The sequence below is a fragment of the Protopterus annectens genome, chromosome 9.part0, assembly GCF_019279795.1.
Source record: "Protopterus annectens isolate FY-2018-M chromosome 9.part0, PAN1.0, whole genome shotgun sequence".
NCBI lineage: Eukaryota > Metazoa > Chordata > Ceratodontiformes > Protopteridae > Protopterus > Protopterus annectens.
In genome coordinates this window covers 1,241,805,565-1,241,830,069 of record NC_056743.1, presented here as the reverse complement: position 1 = coordinate 1,241,830,069, position 24,505 = coordinate 1,241,805,565, and the positions used below count along the sequence as shown (strand labels likewise).

Genomic DNA, 24,505 nt, shown 5'->3' with positions numbered 1-24,505 from the left:
GTACTGCTTCAGGAATTTGAATTTGATCACCACCAGCTAACTTACAGTGACCATTACTATCCACTCTAATTTAACTTCTGTTATAGGTAGGGTTACCAGTGGTTCTTAAAGCCTGGAGTAGGTGCTGTCTTTTAATATTCTGAGCAGGTCAGCACAATTTTTTTTTCAACTCTCTTGATAATACCAGTTTGGTAAAATCTAGCTAGAATTCTAGCCGTAGTCTTCTTCATCCCCAGATGCCCACCACAGTGTATATTTGTGCCAACTTCATTGCAAGTGTTCTGAAAGGCTTTGGCAAATTAATTGATTTAATGTTTCTTCCCTTTCTTTGGTCACCCTGCAGAGCAAATCACTTCTTAATTCAAAGTAAGGCTGTCATGTGAAGTTGCTCTGGTCAAGTGTTTCCCCTTCCAATCACACTGTATTATCTTTGGCATGATGCAGCATACTGTCTGCTTGCTGGTATTTCATAAGATTATCCGCTGTGGCGACCCCTAACTGGGAAAAGCCGAAAGAAGAAGAAGAAGAAGATGTGAAGACCTACCAAGTCAGTGTTTCTTAATGCAGTTTTCTGATGTGAAGTGGATTTTATAGCCTTTTCTCCTTCAATAGTAGGGACAGTGTCCCCTTCTTCATCAAACTCATGCCCTAAAACAGGTAACTCATGAAAACAAATTTCATCTTACAGTACTAACCTTTTTTTCTAGTTATGCATTGTTCGTACTTGTTGTAACTTTACAGTTTTACTTCAAAATATGTTGGTTCTCTGCAGAGACAAACTTAAGACTCTCTTCTGCGTCTTGCATTCCTGCACATAATTTATTTTCTGTAACAACAGAACTTTCCATATAAGTTCTTGTATTCATTTCTTTAGTAGTTGTGACTACTGCAGTGTCAGCATCAGATCTGCTTATTTCTTCTCTTCCTGCTACCCAAACCCAGATCTTATTGCTATCAGATGCTTGTAGCTCACAGCTTTGGCTTTATTGAATCAGTGTATCTCTGACAAGAAATGCAATTGTACTCAACACTCCCCCCCCACGATATCTGTAAATCTTTAAGTTGATGAAAGTCCTAGCCAATTATTACATAATTTGTTGGATCAGAAACTAAAGCTGTTATAGTAATACTTTTAAAAAAATAACTTGCACTTCTCCATGGATTATAGGATATTTTAAAAAAATAACTTGCACCTCTCCATGGATTATAGGATATTCTTTCTGTGTAGACACGTGACTTCAATTTTTCTGGTTGCTAGAAGTTTTATGCTTACAAATTTATTGTGATTTAAGCAGTACAACTGTGCTCCCTGAGTCTATCAATCCTAGAAATTAATTCCATTCAACTACAACAGCAATAAGTTTAGTGACAGCACACTGATGAACTGCAGATTCTACTCTCCTAGAAGTTAAGTTCAGCATTATCACATTATTCCATTAAAAATTTTCATACAAACTTTAACAGCATGCTTGTTAGCACTACTAATGTTATAGGTACAACAGTTCTACCCTTAGCTGTACAATACCTCCCTTTGTGTCCCATCTTAGAGCATTTAAAATAAGCTCATTCAGGTGGCACTACTTTTTATTTGTTTGCAGGCACTGACACATGCTTCACTGAAGGCTTGTTGCTTGCCCTTGGTGCTAGCAAGTTGGCTTTAGAGTTTGCAATTTCACTTCATAACAAACATTCTACTAAAGTAACTAATCCTCATAAGATTTAGGGTCACACTGAAATACATCCTTTCCTATGTGGCTAAGGGGTATCCTTTTAAACCTCTTTACATCTAGAATTTCTTGAATTTTATTTGCATTGTTCACATTAGGTTTTAACCATACATCACAAAACATAAAATAAACTGGCTATTTGTGACCTTACCAGTTTGTCCATAAAAATGCCTGATTAATTGAGATTAAGGTGAGGTATCAGTCTTGGCTAACATTTCTTTCTTTCTTTAGCTTTATATAATCATGTACATCGCTGTCTCCAAAATCCGTATAGGAATTCGGTGGGGGGAGGCTCCAGTCAGATGTGATGAGAAAATTCTGGCCCAGTTAGCATGAGGTCAGCCTTCCCTAGTCACATACCTTTCAGATGTTGCAAGGTAGGCCTTCTGCTGCTCCCATCTTATTTAGAGATTTGCTAAGGTTTTTAGGCTAACTGGTGAAGTGGAGGACTGTTTCACTATAGTAAAAGTGTCTGTTGTTGCAGACTGAGTATTAAATGGTCAGTTCTTTCCTGCATACTACTTAGACACTGACCAGTATATCCCACAACTGTACAGATTTTCACACAACGTCCAGATTTTTGCCTTATATTTTTGGTCCATTTTTCATAAAATTGTGGGATTCTGGCAAATTAGTGGCAATCATTAAAGATTGAAGTTAGAAAATAATGACAGACATTTGAGTTTCAGACTTCATACCCTTCAGAAAATTCATGCAAATGCAAAACCTGTTTTTCTATTAACTTTCCAAGTTTCTAAGAGCAATATTTAAAAATTGTACCTCTTTATGGGCCTTTTCCTCACTTTTATGTATAGCTTTCCCCAGATTTCTTGCTCTAAGAGGTTGAGAGGTATGACCAGTAGCTGTGATAAGCATCATTTTTCTTTTCATTTTGGATGTTAATTAAAGTAGTAGTCCAAGCACACTACTTATAGCAAACATAAACTCAAGAGACCACTGTTTATTAACAACCTTCTTTGCCGTGATGAAAATCCTTTTGGCTGATGTGAACTCTCACACTGGCAGAAAAATTTAGTCTTTTACAAGCAACCCCTCCTCCCACCATGGCAGTACCTTCCCATACTGCCACAAGGTTGGATAAAAGTACTTCAATCAACTTATTCGTATAAAAGGCACAGTTGAGTCAACAGGCAAAAAACATAGGCTTCACTCCTCAAAGTTAGTAGAAGTCATATTAAGCAGTAACCCATTCAACGATGAGGAATTATTCAAATAGTGTGGAGGCTGCCAAGACTCTACAAAATGTTAGTTTTCAGAGGAAAATGCATTTTCTGCCTGCATTCTCCACCTAAGTGAATATAGTAAGCTGGTATTAGCAATGAAAACAGACTCTGTTGCAAATTAAGGCTAATTGTAGATTTATTTTACAAAATGAACAAAAAAAAAAAAGAAATTCTCCACCTTTAGACTTAGGGAACGGGGAAACCACATCAAGATACACTGCTAACTTTACTTGAAGCCACAAATATGTGCCACAAAGCAATTAAAAAGTACAAAACTGTAAATGCAGGAAGTTAGCAAGTTATACAGAATAGCAGCCAAACAACCTTTCCAATTTAGAGACATAGAAAAATATAATGGTCAAGTTGTATAGAGGGAGAACTCCAGTCAACAACTCTGTAACACTTCAAACTCAGTTTTAGTGAGCATCAAGGGTGCTAGATGATTCACCTGTAATGCTTAGTAGTAGGCACCCTCCCAGAAATCAAAAATAAACTGTCTCACTGTACTCTTATTACTTAAAAATGCAGGTTTTGCATCAATACTTGATATATTCCCAAGATATGTTTCATATGCCCCACAAACATTTAAATAATGCTTTGGTTCTTTGTGAGTTGGATGAATCGATTATTCATTTATTTCTTACTATAGTTTTGTAGTAGATGTCTCGTAAGGTATCAGCCCTTGCTTTCACCTCTGTTGCATTGTCATTCTCGTAGAAAGTACAGCAGCAGGGAAATGGAGGTAACTCATTTTTTTAACATTGTGACAAATAAGACCCTTCGTCAAGCCTTAGATAACCAAAGCTCTTATATGCACAGCAGGCTACTGGATCTTACATTTCCAGAATATTATAAAATCAGGCTTGTATTTATAGAAGATGGCATCCTGTAAATATGCATTATTCTGAAGGAACTCACATTAAGTATATTTTTTAGACTTCCTGAGCATGTTGATTTAAATGAACATTTCTGCCAATTGTTTTCATTATTTGTGTTGCAACAAAATTTCCTGACTATATATGAATTTCTCGTTCAAAGGTCACAGATCGTGCTTTGTTTTTTTTTGCACCTTTTGAGCAAGTAGCCCTTCCTAATACTTTTTAGGAAATTATCCTGTCAGCAAAACCCTTTCCTTGTACGTTTTGCTGACAGAAGGAATATCAGTAAATGTATAAATCAAACAGTTCTGCACAAAACATTCATACAGACTGACCCATGTATAAGCACTCAACCGTTGCTGCTAATAATTACTGTTTAAGGAATATTTGGTTCCACAGTAGGGTCCCTAAATCAGTGAGATGTGCACACATTTCAGTCATAGTTAACCATTTGCTTTTTTTACAAGGATGTCATAAGTACTTGGGCAGTACTTAATAAAAAGATTTTCCACCAAGGTGTTGCTTTCCAAAACAACCCTCTTCTTTGCTTCCCGATTCATGTAATTCCATAAATGCAAGCCATAGGAATCTCCAAAAGTTGGAGTTTCTTTCCAGACTTCAAAATATTTTCCCCACTGGGTCCAGTGAATTGGATAAAAGCGGAATTGGTGCATGATCGTCACATTTCTGATATCACAAGAAAAGTCCAGTACTTTACTGTAATTTGGAATAGGACATGATTTTGTCATCACCCGTGTAAATAAATGAGGACCCTGATGCCCCCAAATGGCACCATTGTAGTTCAGAACAAAATCTGCCATACAGTCCATGATATATGGATGATGTTGATGAAATCCAATTGCTGCATTGTAGAGATAATTAACTTCTTCACAAACCACAAAATTTTCTTCAGAAACTTTTTTAATGTTGATGATATCTGTGTCAAAATAAATCCCTCCATATTTCCAAACAAGTGCCAGTCTATAAGCATCTGAAAGGATCCAAATCCAGTAGTTCTCCTTATAAATTTTATCCTGTAGGAAAAGAAGAGAAAATAAATCATTAATGTGGATGCATTAAATGTCTAAATGTAGGAGTCATGCTAAGATGACAAGGAACATGAATGTTTAATATTTTAGAGGTTAATGTTCTACTGCATTTAAGGAAATCATGTATTTTCTGATTCATAGATTACAGTTGCATAGCTTCCATATATATTGTAAGACCACTAAGTCTTATGGGCTATCTATTGAAATTTCAGCACTTGAAATGATGAATGCTGACTCAATAAAAAAGAAATCCAAAAATTCAGAAGAGAGAATCTTGAACATCCTTCTTCTCCTTAAAACTTCTTTTTTCTAACCTTCAAACTTATATATATCAACTCTGAGACTGCCATACCTCAGGGAAAAGGGTATATTATTGGAAATAGCCATCTTGGACTTGGTATATCCAAGTCCACTTTTTTGGCCATTCAGTCTTCATATTTTGGAAATTGCTATAACAGTTCCTGACATTTCTAATGGTTACCAGATTATGATCATTCATGCCTTGCCAGTTCCCTCCCTCATTTTGCCACTTCTTTCTCCACAAGGGCAATAACAGTCAATATCAAAGTAGATTTGTGGTTACCTATCCAGTCACCTAGGTTACAATTAAAGGAAAATAATAAATCACACCACTTAAAAATCAGTTAAAGTTTATTCTAGAATATGCTGGGTTGTAAACCTATCCCCCCACTATGTTTTATTTATCTTGTGGTGGAAATGTAGGTCTCTGGTTTTAATATCAATGTAAATAATTGGACTTGCAGAGTTACAGGAGGTCCAGGACAACTGGGTCTTTAATAGTGTGGTAAGTAACACGAGAGATCTACCCTCAAAAATCTATAAGGCATTGAATAAAGGGATAGAGTTTTCAGGCTCTCAATGATGTTAATTAACAGTTTATTGCTAACGTGTGATATACCTGTACCTATCTAAAAACAGGTGCCCCATTATATATCCAAAAATGATGCACAGCTGCACAAAATAATTCTGTTTATATTTACCACAAAATGAGTCATGTACTTACCTTTTACTTTGGGTTCACTCTTCGCTGAGGCTATAATATATCCCAGAGATAATATTTAAGAATTTTCAGTATTAGTGTACTACAGAATCATGGGCGGCCATGGTGGTGCAGTTGTTAGCATTGTCGCCTCACAGAAAGAGGTTCTCCGGTTCGATCCTCGGCTGGGGTGCCTTCTGTGCGGAGTCTACATGTCCTCCCTGTGGTCGTGTGGGTTTCCTCCAGGTGCTCCGGTTTCCTCCCACATCCCAAAGACATGCTGCAGGTGGATTGAGCAATCTAAATTGGCCCTAGGTCTGAGTGTGTGTGTGTGTGTGTGTGTGTGTGTGTGTGTGTGTGTGTGTGTGTGTGTGTGTGTGTGTGTGTGTGTGTGTGTGTGTCTGCCTTCTGTGGAAGGTTGGGTGCCAGGCTGGCAACTCGACACTGTAAAAACTCCACTGCCAATCATGAGCGGACAGGTGATCCGCTGTGGCGACCCCTAACCGGGAAAAGTCGAAAGAAGAAGAAGTGTACTACAGAATCATCCCATAAGGTATATATAACAGTACTCACATAAAACATCTTGACAATGGACATGCATCTATGGTGAGGTGAGCAGCTGTTGAGAAATACTGTTGTGATCTTAACAATACACTCTGGTATTAAATGCTTTCCAACATTTGCTCTTACACTATTGATAGGAGTCTTCAATAAACAGCTGATGGGTAGTAAAGGAGGATTGAACTTTCTTCAGAATTGGCTTTTCCCTTTTACAAGTGTAACCCTCCATCTTACCTATCATTCCAAAAGCATTCTTATTTTGGTTTCTTCTGCTCGTAAAACTTCATCATTTTTGCATGTCCACACCTGATTCACTGCTGTTGGCGCATTTGTGATCACTACAGATCTCCTCCAATGGATTCCCCTTGACTCAACAACAGTAATGTTGGCAAGTATCATTACTCTGAGTCAACATTGCTAAAGATTTTCAACAATATATTTTTTTTTATTTATAACGAGTATGCACCCAGTGTCTACCATGTGTGTATGTGTGGGGGGGGGGTCTACCCCCCCTTTATATACATACATATATATATATATATATATATATATATATATATATATATATATATATATATATATATATATATATCCTAATTCCATAGTCACCCATAAGTGAGAAAAAAGACAACCTTAGTCGTCACTGAAAATGGTTTGCATCTATAGCAGTTTGAAGTATGGTACTTGCCCAAATAGCAGTTGTGCAACTAAGGCTTCCCCTCCAAAAGCAATTCTTTCTCATGGCATTTCTGAGAAATGCTATGGAACTCACAGAGTATTTATCAGTACAATAAAAGTATATATGTTCAATGACTGTGACTCCATGCTGAATGCTTATTAACTTGTATTTTAAAAGGAAATCAATTTGTCTGTCTCTATCTCTATTTAATATGAAGTCTACCCAATTTTTGAAGACAAGCACTATGTAAATCTACTTTATGAACCAAAGCAGTAATAACATGCATTTTCTTCTAAATGTTTTTCAAATAAGCTGAAATCATATAGGAAGATAAGGATGTGAATTTGATTGCCAGTCTGAATAGCACCATTTAGCCCCAAAAGGTTTACAGCCTCTTTCAGTATGCCATCATAGCCTTATCACCTTCACTCTCCTCAACTATAGCCTGAGGAGGAGCTGACTGTGGTTGAGATGTCTGCTAAGCATATCTATCATCCAGCCCTGCAGGAAGAAAACACAATGGGAAACTTGCCTTAAGTAAATGTATCCTGCCTATGGACTGAACATACTTGAAATACAGATTAGCATTGTCAAATAGTTGCTGCTAGTCTCCCCTGCCTCCTGCAGTAGGAAAAGCAGCTCAGAACTCATGTCACTCCTGCTGAAAGAGAAAAAATAAAATCAGCGTACTGTTTTAAGTGTTACAAAAGATGTTAGATCAACAGTGAAAACCTACATTCCTTTATGTATGTTCCAGTAGCTGTGTTCAAGGGCAGCAGTCCTGTGTCTGTGCCTTATATATACATTAATATACTTTCAAACCACTATGACCGTCATCCACACACGGATACACCAGGTACAGTGCAGGCACCCTGAGATGGATCAGCAGAACAATACCACATAGCAGGTTCTTGCAGGAACCACAAGAAACATAGTAGGCAATTTGTACTATGTGTCACCAACACTTCTACCTTACACAGATGTACCACACAGTAGTTCACACATACTGAGTGAGACAAATGAACTGCTAGTTGAAAAAAAAAACAGTTTCTCACATATACATAAAATATACAATGCTGTGCACTTAGAACAGCATTTAGGGTGCTTCTGTCTAACCTCCACCTCCCATACATTTAGTGGCATCACAACTGCTCGAACCAATGCCTGCACTGTTCCCCTTTCCTGGTTATCCCTCTGGCTAAGCTCAGCACATACCCAGGTAGTACTAGTCAGCAGCTCTGAAAAATGAACCAGCACAGTGGTGCAGTAGCTACACCCTGAAAAGGTCATTATGAAGACAGAGCATTATATTCAACTTCTACATACAGCATGCAGATGCTCTTCACTGGGCACTTAGAGGTAGTCAATGCGATGCAGTTATCTTCAGAAAATGTCAACATGTTCCCAAGAAGTAAAATAGTGGATATGAATCATGGATACAATATGATTTCTCAGTAGGGAGTAGCTCAGCTTGCAGCTGGGCAGAAGTGCAATGCATGTAATCCTGCAAGAGGATTGTAATCGGCAGATTTCATAGGTGATCCTAAACATAAAGATGTGCTTCATGCCACAGATTCATGGTGCAAAATAAAAGTGATTCACAGACATTCATCACACCTTACTTAATTTGTACATGTGCTACACAAACAGGTATAAACTTCTGCAGTTAGAAAATGTGCCACCATCTTTATGCTAACTCATGAATATTTGCAAAGCTATTTTGAAGAGGTAAGTAGTAGTGTTTTGAGGAATAGCAACACTTACAACAAATACAGGCAGCTCTGAAGAGAAACACAGTTGTGTACAAGTGTGCAGTCAGCTGTTTTTTTGTCTACTTACAGTTTCAGTTTACATAAGGCTAGCAATAACAAAATGGGTAGATTCACAGGTTGACAGGAATATACTAGGCTAACAATCATTGGGGCCTTCATAAGCTTAGCCAATCATCCTAATTGCATCCCACAGGTTTATGTGCCTTAGAGGTTTTTTAAGGGGTGTATGTAAGCTAGGGCAACATTTACAGGCTGTCTCTGTGGGTCTATATTATATTATTGCACACTTACAAAAGCGAATGATAATTAATTGACCCCATGTAAGCGAAAGCCTACAACGGCGAAACCTCAGAACAGCGCTGTTCCAAAATTAAAAAAAAAAACAAACAAACTTTAAAACATTACATAATGTGCCCCCTGACGTGGGGGGCTGTGCCCCTCACACCCACCTACTTAAATATACCAACTCCAATAAATAAAAATGCTGGCAGGCAGAGTTTCACAGGCACAAATCACTCAGGTGATGATAAACCAAAGGTGTACTTAATGATAAAAATCCACAAGAAAAACAAATAAAATGTGAGCGCTTTCGTTAAACAAGTGTTAACTTCATCAGACACCATTAAAATGTAAGACAGCTATTTATATACATATAAAAAACACTCTGATTGGGTAAGCAAAGAGAGGCAGCTAGCTAAGCAACACTGAGACATAACATTAATTAACCCCTTGATGACTGTGTTACAGTTGAAACTGTTGCATCTTAAATACAACTAAAACTTGTAATTAAAAGATAAATTATTAGTCTCATACTTGTGTCATGAATGATTCTAAATAGGATAAAATTAAAACCAAAGTAATTTTTCAAATCTCATGTTAAATATTCACATAATGCTAAAATGTTTACCAAAGCCAAATACATACAAACGTGCTTGTGCTTAACAAATGTTTTGAGATATTTTGTTCCTTTCTAGGGCTTTTAATTTCAATACAGGAGAGATGGATGTCCTTACAAAAGCGAATGATAATTAATTGACCCCATGTAAGCGAAAGCCTACAACGTCAAAACCTCAGAACAGCGCTGTTCCAAAATTAAAAAAAAACAAACTTTAAAACATTACATAATGTTCCCCCAGACATGGGGGGCTGTGCCCCTCACACCCCCTACTTAAATATACCAACTCTAAGATCGCACTACAGTGTCGAAAACAGCAAAGTAACGAAAGCGGCCAAGCAAATTCTTTCCCAGGGAAAGAATTAGCTGAAAATCCACTTCACTATTTTGCCATTTTGTTCTTTTAGGTTTGATCAAGATGCATTTGACAAAGTGCGTCCGCGATAATGCAATAGGAACCCGTCTATGTCCATTGAAGACATAGATGCTAGACCTGTGGTGTATTTCTGATTTCCCATCCACTGTTGCAGGTTTTCTTGAATAGAGTTAGGGAAGAACTCTCCCTCACATAGATGAGAATCCTGTTCCAGAGAAGGGGAATTGTCTGAGACACATACCTGTCCTTCCAACATGTCCTATTATGTCACAAAGTTTGAATCCCTAGATCTAGTAATGCTCATGCTATTCATTTTGCAGATATATAAAGGTCCATCAGAGTGGGATCTAAGGATGGCTTGTATGCCTGGCATAGATCACGCCTCAACAGTCTGTAGGAAACAAAGTATAGAGATAGGACTTTGAGGTGATCTGCATGGGGCATGCTGTTTACACCTGTATTCTTTTTGTGAGGAACCTCTGTGGACATTTCACTTGTTGCATGTGTCTGGTCAGGTACATATCAAAAGAGACATTATACTCAGTGCTGCCCTGATGTGGGCTGAATACAGTGGAATGATGACATCTTTGGACCTAAATGTCATGCCCTTCCTTATAAGTTGAGCAACACAGGATGGTTTCCTTACTACCTTAGACACAGATTGGTTAAAAGACAGGTCAGTATATAGATGTCTGCCAAAATCATTCTTCTTTTAGGGGTGTGCTATCGATGAGATAATTTCCTAGGGTGGCTGACTTTTTATATGGTACTATTATATATTTCTTGGCATTGAATTTTACTCTATGTCTTCAGCACCAGTCATTTGTTTGTGTTAGTCCTTCCAGAAGGATGCTAGTGTCTTGGAGGGATTCGGTGGCTGCACCTAGTTGCAATCACTTGCAAACTGGGTCAGCCAGAGGCTCTTGACATTGGCCTTGAGAAACAGATGCCAAAATGGAGCAGACCCGGTACAGAGCCCTTAGGGATTCTGCTAGTGACCAGCCTCTTTGTGGAGGTGGTCACCCATATCTTAATTTCCTAGATCCTATCTGAGAGCCAGCTGACCATCCAATGCATAGCACATGGGCTTATGATTATATCTATGAGTTTGTTTACAATTCCTAAGTGGGGTATAGTATCAAATGGCTTAGCCAGGTCAATTTAGGTAGTATGCACCATTTTGCCCTCATCCATCGCCTTGTTGACCTTCTCAAATAAGTTCATCAGGTTGAGTAGGCATGATCTGAAACAAGGTTGGATCCAGTAAGGTTTTCTATATCCTTACTAATCATTTCCATGACAATTCTTTTCATGGCTTAGCATATGAGACTAGTCAGACTTATGAGTCTGTGTCTCTGTGATGTTTCTCCCACCTCCAGAAAACATGCTGAGTGTTTGCATCTCAAACTTACCAAAGAATGGCACTGTGAGCAGCAGTGCAGACTCTACATGGTGAAATACAGGGGAAAGAGTTTCTGATGGCATACAATTGTGCAGAGTGATGACAGCTGGAGTTCTGTATTTATGTGGTACAAATCCTGTCTGCAGACTATAGTTAAACAGTAATTCCAGTGGTCCCAATAGGTCATGTTTCAGGCTATTTAGGAGGCATCATGGGACGTTACTGGGGCCTACTGATGTAGCGTTATTGGCCTTAGAGAGCACATCTAGGACCTGCTCCCTAGTGATAAGTTGGGGGAGTTTTGTTTGATGGTATTTCCTGGGGGCAGCTAAGGGGAAAGGGGGAGAATTGGAGCTGAATTTGTCAGACAGCAAATGTGCTATATCTTCTGGCTCCACATAGGAGGCTCAGTTTACAATCAATTCTGGATACCACTGTGTGCTGCGTTTGAGGTTTCAGACATAGCTAAAGAAAGCCCCTTGATTGTTCTTTGCTTGTAGGCTTTCTTTACCTTAGATTTGTCTCTAGTAGCTTAATTTGACCTTTTAATCATTTGTTTGGAATTAGATTAATGAGAGTGCTTTCACCATTCTATGTGTAGCACTTTCTAATCTTGGTTAGGTCTTTTTTTTCTTTTATTGTACAGTCTGTTTATGTTTGGATTCCACCAGCAAAGTTTGTTTTTTGAGTTAGATTTGGGCTTATTTCTGATAGAAACAGCTGTCTGTATGCATTTATTGACATCATTTTTAGAGGGTTCATGTGAACAATTTTGCATTGGCAGTTGTGTTCTCAAGGTTTGTGGGGCTTGAAATTTTGACAGGTTATCTCTTATTAGTAGGGAGTTTATTTTAGAATAGTTCCTAAATGTTATGGGGTCTGCTGGGGTCACATAACTGATTTTTATTATGAAGGAGACATCTTTGTAGTCTGACGTTATCAGAGAGAACACTTCACTTGAGTGGATACTATGTTCTCTCATATTTGTGATTACCAGGTTTACTATGTTTCCACCCCTTGTGGGCATATCGACATCTGGTCAAAGGTATTTGTGTTTACAAAGTCCAGGAATCTCTAGGCCTGTAAGTATGGGGTCATGTAAGTATCCCAGTTTGTAGTGGGGTAGTTTAAGTCATCCAAGAACATGGTATTGGGTTGAATGGTGAGGGCTTCCACTAAGTTCAAGTATGAGTTATGGATTTTTTTGGATTACAGAGGGTGATGTATATGATATATAGATTGCAAGGATATATGAGACTTTGCCTATGGAAGTCTGGACATGGAGATGATAAAATGTTTCATCCTGTCTGACTTGCCTTAAGGTGAGTTTGTTGTTGATATAGATTGAGATACCTCTACATTTGGTCACTGCCTATGCATTAGCTGTCCTGAATGTGTGGAAGGCATTATAGCCCTGCACTGCAGGGTTGCTCTCCACAGCTTTAAATCTTGTCTCAGTAACTGCACAGATGTCCACATTCTCCAGGGTGAGGACAGCCTGGCCGGAGTGCAGTTTCTTGATTAGGTTCCTGGCATTAAGCAGTAATACCTTTAGATTCCCTTAATTGGGTTTTGCTACATCAGAAGGTTTATCACTTTTGCCTTGCCTAAAAAAAGGCACTATGTGGGGAGAACAATGTTTTAGCAAATAATTGAAAACCTAGATGGGACAGGTGCAGACCAGCCCTGGCAAAGCAACATGGTCTGTTGAACATGTGCACCCCTGCTGACAAATATTGTACCTCCTTGGAATGACACCAGAAGCTAAGTAAATTATTGAAGTCAATTGTTCTTTGTTCATATTGTGGCAGCATCCTTGGCGTGGGTAGAATACTGCTTAAATCTAGGCACATAACAGCCTGGGACACAGTTTGAGCGCTCCATAATGTCTCTTTTAATATAGTCCAGGGAGATATATTTCTGGTCATTTATACCCACATGGATTATGACTGAATCAGACTGGTACTTGTGGTCTAATGACTTGAATGCCTGGATGATTTGGTGGATCCTGGCTCCCAATGGACAACTGACTGTGATTTTCTCTTTATTCAGCCTTGTCTTGAGACATTGTAGCAACTGTCTCATGTTTACTGACGAACACTTAATCCTTTAAGAATCAGACACAGTATACAAGATGTGCACTTATACAATAGCAGTGGAGGCTAACCTCTGTCATACAAGTCCGCATCAGGTTGTCAAAATCACATACGCAACACCCACCTCACACAGTGCACAACACATACACATATAGACTACTATATGCTGAGGCACTTAAAAGCAATCTCCTTAGACAACAAAGATCACCCAGATCACCTGCTGTCAAAACTATCCCTCAGCAATCCCAAAGACACTCAGAAAAACACCTAACGCCACACATAACTGTGACTCTCAGTAAAGCCCCAAACACTAGGTCAAGCCAGGACTCTCATCATAGGGGACTCCATGGTAAGATATATTGATTCCCCTCTAACCAGGCTGAACAAGGAGAAGATAACTGTTAGTTGCTTATATGGAGCCAGCATCTGGCAAATTACACATGCACTCAAGTCATTACACCACAGGTACCAGTATGATTCCATTATAGTCCATGTAAGTGTAAATGACTAGAGATGTACCTCCTTGGACTATACAAAGAGAGACATTATGGAGCTTTCAGACTATGTGTCTCAGGCTGGTATGAGCCTACCACTGAGCAGCATATCGCCATCACCAACAATTATGCCACAGTATCAGCAAAAAAATGATTGATTTCAACAACTAGTTGTCTTTCTTGTGTAATTCTAAGGGAATCCAATATTTGTCAGTGTCGGAGTACATTGTCAAACAGGCCACATTGCTTTGACTAGAATGATCTCACCTTTCCCCTTTAGCCTTTCAAATACTGGCTAAAACTTTATATCTACCCCCATAGTGCCTTTTTTATGCAATACCAAATTGACAAATCTACCAACATACCAAAATCAATTCAACAGTACTTCAAAGTGTTACTGCTCAATGCCAAAAGCATAAATAAAAAACTACACTCCCTTTAATCCCTCCTCACACTCAAGAATGTAGCTATCTGTGCAGTTAATGAGACATGGTTTAAAGCAGCAGAGAGCACCTCGGCAGTGCAAGGTTTCAGTGTCTTCCCCATTTTTAGACCAGTAGCTGCACAGACAAGGGCTAAAGGTGGTGTCTCAAAATACATAAATAACAAGCATACCTCTAGGGTGGTCATGCAGGATGATGTGCTGGAGTTCCCCCACATGCAGATCACCACGGACAAAATCCTGTAACATATCCTAGCCAGCTATAGGTCACCACTCCATGCCAAGAGAAGTTTACAATGCATACTGGGACCTACTGCAGACACATACCATCCAACCTAACACCCTACTCTTGGGAGACTTTAAATACAAATCTATAGACTGGGAATTCTACACAGCCAAATCTACAGGCAAAGAGATTCCTGGTCTTCATAAATACAAACACCATTGATCAAATAGTGAATATGCCCACTAAAGGCTCCAACATACTGGTTCTTGTGCTCACAGATATGGGAGAATGCTGCCCCCTAATGTCTCATCCTCCCTGGTAAGGTCCAACCATAAAGCTGTCTCCTTTGAAATCAAAATCAGCTCTGTAATCCCAATCAAACCAGTAATTGTTAGGAACTATTCCTAGGCAAACTACCTGTTATTAAGTGATTGTTTGTCAAAATTCAGTTCCCCTGCAAACCCCGAGAACACACCAGCCTATGTTGAATTGCTCTCAGAAACTCTGCACAACCATGTCAATGACTGCATAGAGGCTGCTGTACCTACCATAAGTAAACCCAGAACTAGCTCCAGAAACAAACCGCCCTGAAGGCATTCCAAATTAAACAGGATGTACGACAAAAAGAAAAAAAATTTATGACAAAAATCAGGAAGGGTAATTCCCATAAAGATAAAAACTGTCATCAAAGTAAATAGGCAACTAAGAGGGCCAATTAGGTCATGCAAAGCCAACTTTGAGGTTAAACTAGCCTCCCAGGTGAAAGATTACCATAAGGCTTTCTACAGCTCTATTAGAAACCTCAAGGGCAGCAGACAGCGGTGTGCTGAACTGGTGGTTAATGGTGCCAGTCTCACCGAGTCTAGCAATACAAGTGAACCTTTAGCAGACAGATTCATTCCCAACTTTACCCCCTTCTCATCCCCAACCCTCCCCCAATAATACCATAACTCCTCCAACTATAGCTAGCGAGCATGTACTGGCTGCACTCACTAAAGCCAAGAACACTGCCTCAATGGGCCCCAATAACATCCCAGAATACCTCCTGAATAGTCTAAAATATGAGTTATCAGGTCCCCTGGAGTTATTATTTAACTATAGTCTCAAAATAGGCTTTGTGCCACATGAATGGAGAACTGCAACATTCATCTTCCTTCATAAAGGAGGAACTTCAACAGATCCTGGAAACTATAGACCCATTAGTCTGACTAGTCTTATTTGCAAAGCCAGGGAAAGAATTATCATGGAAATTATCAACAAGGAGGACATACATGACCTCCAGACACTGAATCTATCTCAGTTTGGCAATGTCAAAGGAAGGTCATGCTTACTGAATATGGTGGACTTCTTTGAAAAGGTCACTAAGGCAAAGGATGAGAGGGAAAACAGTGCATACTACCAACCTAGATCTGGCTAAGGTATTTGACACAGTACCCCACTAGAGCATTGTCAACAAACTTACAGAACTAGGTATAAACCCCTTTATAACATGCTGTAGAGCTAGTTGGCTCACTGATAGGGCTCAGGAGGTTAGAATCAGTAAGGCAACCTCCAAAAAGAGGCTAGTTAACAGTGGAGTCCTCCAGGGCTCTCTGCTAGACCCACTCCTCTTTGGCAAATACTTCTCAGATGTCAAAGCCAATGTCAAAGACCTCTGGCTAACCAAGTTTGCAGATGATTGCAAACTGGAATCAGTTATTGCATCTCCCCAAGACAAGAACACCCTTCAAGAAGGTCTAATACACACAAACACTTGCTGCCAAGCCATGACTTAACAAAACTCAATACCAAGAAATGCATTATAGTAGCTTTTGGGAAGTCTGCCACCATGGGAAATTGCATCATCAATAAAACATCCTTTAAAGTTGATTCACTAGAAAGGGATCTGGAAACCTATGTACATAGTAACCTAACCTTTGATCAATGTGTCCAAGGTAGCAAGAAAGTCCTTCTATGTTGCTCAGCTTATAAGCAAGAGCATGGCATCTAGGTTTAGAGAGGTCAACATACCACTGTCATCAGCCCTCATCAGGCCCATCATAGAGTATAATGCTCCCTTCGATATGGACCTGACCAGACACATGCAGCAACTGGAACATCCACAAAGGTTCCTTATAAAAAGAGTACAGGGATTAAACACTCTTTAATCGGTATCATGCAGACAGCATAGGGATGATCTTTGCCTGGCATTCAAGGCATCCCCGGACCTTGTTTTGATGAATCTTTTGCACATCCGCAAAACAAACACATCAAAACTGCTAAATGAAAAGACCTAAATTTTGCTTGCAACATAAACAGGACATGTTGGAGAGACAAATGTGTTTCTCAGAGAATTCCCCTTCTCTGGAACAGGCTTCCCATCCATGAGAAGCAGAGTTCCTCCCTCTCCCTGTTTAAGTGCAACTTGGATCAATGAATGGGTAATCAGAAATTCACCTCTGGTCTGGCTCCTATGTCTCTGATGGACAGATGCAGTCATTAAATCACTCCCTATAAATCAAATTTATGGGCCACATTTGGGTTGCACTTCTAGGTTTTTAAGGGCCCTAGTGGTAGTTAGCCTAGAATACAGCTATGAACCTATCGTTAGTGGGACATCTGTATGTCTCGCAATGGAGTCTTTGATGATTAAAATATTGGTCAGTGTGTTGGCTTACCTTATGGGCTTTGTACTTGTACTCAAAGGTCCAAAGTGTGTGGCTCTATGTGTTGTGTTGCATTTTGTTCTGGCAGAATGCTTTTGGGACTGCTGAGGATTCATTTTGTAGAACAAATGTCTTAGGGGTCTAGTAAGTTTGCTTTTAAGTGCCTCAGCATATGTTGGTGTATGTGCTGGGAGAGTGTGGTGGGTGTAATACTTACGTTACTGACAACCTGATTATTATTTTGAGCACTTTTGTGTGAGTCTTGCCTCCAGTGACATTATGTAATTAGATGCCTCATATACTGTATCTGTTTCTCTAAAGATCAGTTGGTTGTCAGTGAACATGAGACAATTCCTCCATTGTCTGAAGATGCCCATATCTACCAAGCTGCCAGATGAGAAACTGAGAAAGTGCCCATCCATGATTTCAGGTCTTTTTTAGGTAAACTGCAAAGGGGTGGTACAGCAGGCTAACTTGGGTGCTGTAAGGACAGAAGCTACAACTAGGCTGCGTATGACTGAAATCATGCATCTGTGCTCCTCTGCTCACAAACAAGTTGCTCTTTGAGCAACTGAATCATGAATAAAGTTACAGGGGAAGTTTTATAAGGAAAATTTAGTTTCCAAGTGCCTGTGTTTATACAAGGCACTGCTAAATGCCATTGAGTCTACTCGTCACTCATTAGACCCATTATAGAGTACAATGCCCCTTTTGGAATGTACCTCACAAGACATCTGCAGCAGCTGGAAAGGCCACAGAAGTACCTCACAAGGAGGATTACTGGCCTCAAACAAATGCCCTACACTGACCACCTCAAAAAACTCCAGCTTTACTCTGTAGCATATCGCCTACTCCTAGGTGATCTCTGCCTAACATATAAAGCTATGTCAAACCCAGAGCTGTTGGACATGCTACACCTAAAGAAATCCCAATCCCTCCAATCTACACATTCTAGGGACCTAAACCTTGTCACCACAATAAACAGGACATGCTGGAGGGATAGATTCCTGTCCCAGAGACTTCCTTTACTCTGGAACAAGCTACCCATCTATGTCAAGCAAAGTTCTTCATTAGCACTCTTCAAGAAAAATCTTGATGAGTGGATGTGAAATAGGAAATACACCCCGGGGATCACTTCTGTGTCTCTGCTGGACAGTGGCACAGGAAAATAACTTTCTTGGGTGGCGTAAGCTATGGTACCTTGCTGGCTAGGCTTACGTAGGCCCTTGGGCCGATAGCCTAGTACCTACCTATGAACTTATGAGTGGTGAGCAGCAGAATTTATAGACACAAAGAAAAGTGACTAAACTGACTAAAAAGTGCTAAGGCCAATAAAATTCTCTCACTTTAAGCCTCCCTTTGAGTTTCCCAACTCAGACACACCAGGCTACCTTTCTCCTACCACTAGAATTGTTGTCCCAGTCTTCTTAATGAAAAAAACACTCTTTAATTAGCCAAAAGTTAAAAGGCACCAGAAATAAATCAAACAATTTGCTCCAACAAGTAATTACAAGGTGATTCTAAGGCAGTGCTTCCATATGTCAAAGGTACAAATATTGCACTAGCAAAAAGGCAGCCCACAATATCAGAACAAACTGCTCCTGTAATTGCTTGTCACTTCTTATGGACATGGAATTTCCCAGTGACAGTTGGTGACTTCAAAACAGGAGAGAGCTGCAGGAAGCAATTAAATGGACCTAGCTAAATGCTGTGGAGCAGGAGATTATTACAGCAGGTCAGTGACAATTATCTGTGGTCAAACAACAGATGGGTCATTCACTTTCTGTTGCATGTCACGTACATGCTTGTCAAAACAACAAATAAATGACTTGAGCCCTGCAATTTTAAGCAGAACTGGTTGCTGCTGCTACTGCAGTCACTGCCACCCATATTAGAATGTCAAAGGCCTGTAGGTTGGGACACACTTCACAGATATATATATATACAGGTGTCCTAAATGTTGCCTACCACTTTCTGCATGGCACTATTACATAATATATGTACCTGAGGCACATGCCTCACCTGGACTGTTATGGGTACCATCACCCTGGCTATGTTGGCTGTGACAACAGAGCTGACACTGCACCCTCACTGACATATACAGCTTGCTGTCCCCCAGTGTGTTCACTCTCCCCAGTATGACTTCTGACCAGAATGCAGCAGCTGCAGCCTGCAACATATGCAGCAGTATGTTCAGTTACCTGCTACAGACCTACCATACCTCCCAAACACCTAGAACAGGAGATCCACACAACACCCATACAGAAAGGGGTGGGGGTGAGGGAATGGTCAAGTGACAGGGATATTTGTCACAGTCTTCCCCTACAAACATATACAACTGATAGACCAGCAGGTACTGCAGCAGCATGCATATTCTGATGCAAATAACGTATGACACTCACATCTGTCTGTCCCCTTACTGACCTCAGCCCACATTGTAAACTGCCACATAATCAGAAAGTCTGTTCACAATGGCCATACACAGCATGCCAAACTGTGAACATACCACATAAATCCGGATAGTGGACAGTATTTTTACCTACCCTCTGTGATGCTGTAGTCCCCACATCTCGATAATGTACATCTCACAGACCAGGAAAAGGGCCAAGGCCTACATGAAGGCCTTAAATATAGCACTGTGGTGCCATGACATCAGCTAATGAAAATTTAACTCAGCTGTTTTGGATGCAATTAGCAAGTGTGAGTCACAGATTCATGCACAGGCGATCACCTGCTCATGGGCATTACTTACAAAAGGCAAGCTGCTGCCTATGGTAAACAGGTCTGTGACTTTTTTTTTACAAAGACAGACTGCGAGAACATAAGCATTATACTACAGGATTTCTGCACATAAAAGAGAACAGCACTATACCAGGCATGTAATAGAAGTCTCCATAAAATGGGATGCAAATGGGAGGAAGCAGTTATCAGAAATAGGGATTACAACAGTAGGTCTGTTGTACATATTTTGGAATGACATGTTGCTGTTAGTCAGCTGTCCAGCACCTACAGACTTCCCTTTTGGCTCTGTCTGCTGTGACATAGATCACAGCTCTGGCCCTCTGAGTCCCTCCAACAATGCTTAGATCATGTACGAATGCTACTGGATTGTGTTATAGACAATAATGACAGTAAGTACTGGTGGATACAGCTGGCATATCACATGAAGTACTGCCAGTCAACTCCTCTCAGTCTGTGAATGTCACACAGACATATTTCAAACATTGTCCAGGTGTCGCTGACTGCTCATGATGTACTCTGGCTAGGTCACTATGTACTCCACACCCATATTTCAACTCTTGAGAGCTGTGCCTAGCATACTTGTTGACCCTCTACAACAGGACAGCGGGTTATAGCCAGTAGTACTGGGGGGACACAGGCCCGGCCTCAGTGACATAGTGTACATATCGAGCATACAACATAAGGTAATGAATGCAGTACCAGATATGAATGTACCGTAACTATTTTCTGAGGTGTCTGGTGTGTGACAGCCAGATTCCCCACAGTTTCGGAACAACCATTATGTATTGTCCAACTGTTTGCCAGACATCCACAATTGTTTGGTAGAGGGTCCACATATATCAGGCACATGTACACATTCTGCAAACATCTGTGTACTGTGTATGTCAGACAACTACAGGAAGGATATCCCACGGCATGTTTGCAGTGCTCTCTGTCATTGGATCACACACATGTTGCTGGACTGTCCCCATACACTTGTAGGATCACTTACCTATTTGTCAGATGGTGGCTGTATGACATGGTACTGGGACGTTGCCCATAGGGGACACACCACAGTAGATGGTAGTGATGGGTGTGGAGACATAACAACACAGCCCTTCACAGCACACAGGGCCATAACCAGTATACCTAGGATCATATGAGGTTACTAGGTTATTGCATCCTCCCATGCGACCTATACTATCCAGTAGAGGATGGGCCACAGAGCCCTTGTCAGTTTTTTTTTTTGTGAGAATATGTTCAGACCCATATTAGACAATGTTGATTCTGTTTTGAAAGATACTAAAGATTTTTTGATGGGCTTATACTGTAATGTTGATAGTTTAACCAAGACTGGTGAACTTGTATTAGTTACCATGGACATTACTTCTCTGTTTACAGTAATTTCCAATACTGTAGGCATTGAGTATGTAAGATCTTTCCTGGTAGAATATGTGAACATGTCCAGCAGTAAAACTGAGTTGATATGTACTCTTCTGGAATTAGTGTTAGGCAATAATGTTTTTGCTTTCAGTCAAGAATATTTTTTGCAGAAGGTTGGCATGACTATGGGCACAGCATGTGCTAATAGCTACGCCAACCTTGTTTAAGGGGACTGGAAACAGACCAAGATTCTTAAGGACAATATGTTTGTAAAATATGTTATTCATTACAAACATTTTTGTTGACAATATTTTTTTGCTTTGGGAAGGCAGTATTGAACTACTCAATGAGTTTATTTATTTTATGGAAGGAACAACAGATTTTCTAAGGTTTAGTAGTAAGATATCCTTAGACTCTATTGATTTTTTTGGATATTATTGTCTGAACAGTTTGGGCAAGTTTGAGACTAGAATATATAAGAAGCCATGTAAAAAAATGCAGTGTTACATAAAAGTAGTATGCATCCTAGACACATCCTCAGGAATGTCCTGAGGGGACAATGTCTTAGGGTCATGCGACTACATACTGAGGAGACGTCATTGGAAAGTACCTTGCTGGAGTTTAAGAATGATTTTCTTAAACGTGGTTACACCGAGGCAGAGATAGATGCCTGTATACAGAGAGCTAGGCTGGAAAGAGGGAATATAGCTAGACCATATTTTTCAGATTTAACTGCGTCTATAATGACTACTGCTCCTGAATCTCGTGATAGTATTAGAACTACCAGATGTGTCTTGACATATTCTAGTGATATCAGTGTGATCACTGATATCTTGAAGAAGAATTGGAACATTCTTTGGAGCTATCCTGACCTTGCAGATGTAGTAGGTAATGGACCGCAGTTTAGCTTTCGCAATGGTACTTTTTTAAAAGACAACTTTGTCATAAGAATACTACAGACTGTATTGACTTGCCTAGGTCTTCACATTCTGGCACTTTTCCATGTAAGAATTGCAGAGCATGTCATTATATATACTCTGGGCATACTTTTAAGCATCTGACATTGAATTACACTATTGATTTTTCATTTTATGCTGACTGCAGATCAATTAATGTAATTTATTATGCATTCTGTTATGAATGTTTTGCTTTTTACATTGGCAAAACTAACTGGTGTTTTAAAGATAGGATTTTGGAACACCTGGGTGATATTAGGAACAAGAGAGACACTAATGCTCTTGCAGTGCATGTCCAGAAGTTAGGGCTACATCACGCATTTAGATTTTTTGCTCTTGAGATGATTTACGACCGTTTAAACCATCTGGTTTGAATGGTTCTATGTCCCTTAAATCTGCCCTTAAAATGTGCCTCCTCCAACACTGATTTATAGAAATGTGAGAAGAGCCTATTTAGTGGAGCTCAGTAATATGCCTTGATTTATGTAAGCAATTATGTAAGTTGTACTAATAACAGCATATGCTTTGTGTTTTAAATAGCTGTTGCTTTAATTTAAAGTAGCCAAAAGTTTTTTTGTGTGATGTCACAGCTGTGTGACCAACATTTGATTAGCGTTTACTGACAAGCCACAGAGCTTTAAGGTACTTTAATGTATTTTAAGCTGCTATTTGTTGATTTGAATTTGTTTTAATGAGTTAGGATGTGACGTTTGTATTTAATAAGTTTTTTAGTGTTGTTTGTTGTCTGATGAAGCATTGGTTTAGTTAATGCGAAAGCACTCACTTGTGCACTATCTTTGAATAAACGCATTTTTTATAGAGCCTGTTTTACAGCTGTTTTTATTTTTGGTTGCCATATATTGAAGTAAGTTATTTTGTTTGTGATATTGCTTTGCTTTTACGTGCGACTTTACGGGATATATTTATTTTTGTGAAGTCCTGTTGATGTCACAGGCCAGGTTGAGGAAGCATGTATGGGTTAATCAAGTGGAGCTTGACTTGTGGATGTGCAGCAGTCCCATCAAGGTGGAGTCCGTGATCACCTTGTATGCCACACAGAGGTCACCTCTGAAGAGTCTGTATGAAACCAGGTAGAGGGCTAGGGCTTTTAGCCTATCTGTGTATGATAGATGTTTAAAGCCCTGGTATTCCCTAGTGAGGAACCTCTGTAGTCTCCCCAGCTGCTGCATGTGCTTTGCGAGGTACATGATGAAAGGGGCATTATACTCAATAATGGGCCTTATTAGGGAGTAATACAGGGATGTTATGATCCCAATGTCCCTGGATGAGATACCCTTATGTATGAGGTGGGCCACATAGAAAGCATTCCTTCCAAAGGAAGCAACATGGTGGTCAAATGTCATGGTGCCGTCAATCTGTGTACCCAAATCCCTCACAACTGATTGCATGCTTAGGATATTGTTAGTAATGTGAAAATTTGTGATGGCATCACTCTCCCCAAAGGGAATGAAGCTGCATTTTGTGGTATGTAGCCTGAGGCCATGTATCTGGCACCACTCATGTGTCTGCATGAGACCCTCTTGATGAATGTTCACATCACTAGGGAATTTGGTGACAGCACCCAGCATCTAGTCTTCTGCAAATGTGGTTGGCCATAGCCCACTGGTTGTGCCCTACACCTCAGAAGAGTAAATTACACATAACAGAGGCCCCAAGATAGAACACTGGGTTATGCCACTAGTTATGGGTCTACCGCTTGAGGTGGCTTCCCCTATATTGAGTAGGTGGGTGCTGTCAGTCTCCCTGTGTGCTACCCATCTGGTAACATATGGATTGATGCATAGTTGAGAGTGTATATCTATTATGGCCAAGAGGGGAATACTGTGAAAGTCTTTGGCAAGGTCAAGGTAAGCAGTATGCACTATCTCCCCCTCATCCATGGCTGTGGTGACTGTGTCAAAGAAGTCAATCAAATGTAACAGACATGATCCCCCCTTG

At 39.9% G+C, this 24,505-nt stretch overlaps 1 protein-coding gene across 1 annotated transcript in view; it reads right to left on the bottom strand.

Annotated features, from left to right (window-relative positions):
* Positions 1-3,089: 3,089 nt before the first annotated feature.
* The window catches only part of LOC122811970 (alpha-1,4-N-acetylglucosaminyltransferase-like), a 79,209-nt gene continuing 57,793 nt past the window's right edge, over positions 3,090-24,505 (bottom strand). The window contains exon 2 of the mRNA XM_044084169.1: positions 3,090-4,883. Within this exon, the coding sequence (XP_043940104.1) occupies positions 4,293-4,883 (591 nt within the window). The 3' untranslated portion in view covers positions 3,090-4,292. The remainder of the gene's footprint in view (positions 4,884-24,505) is intronic.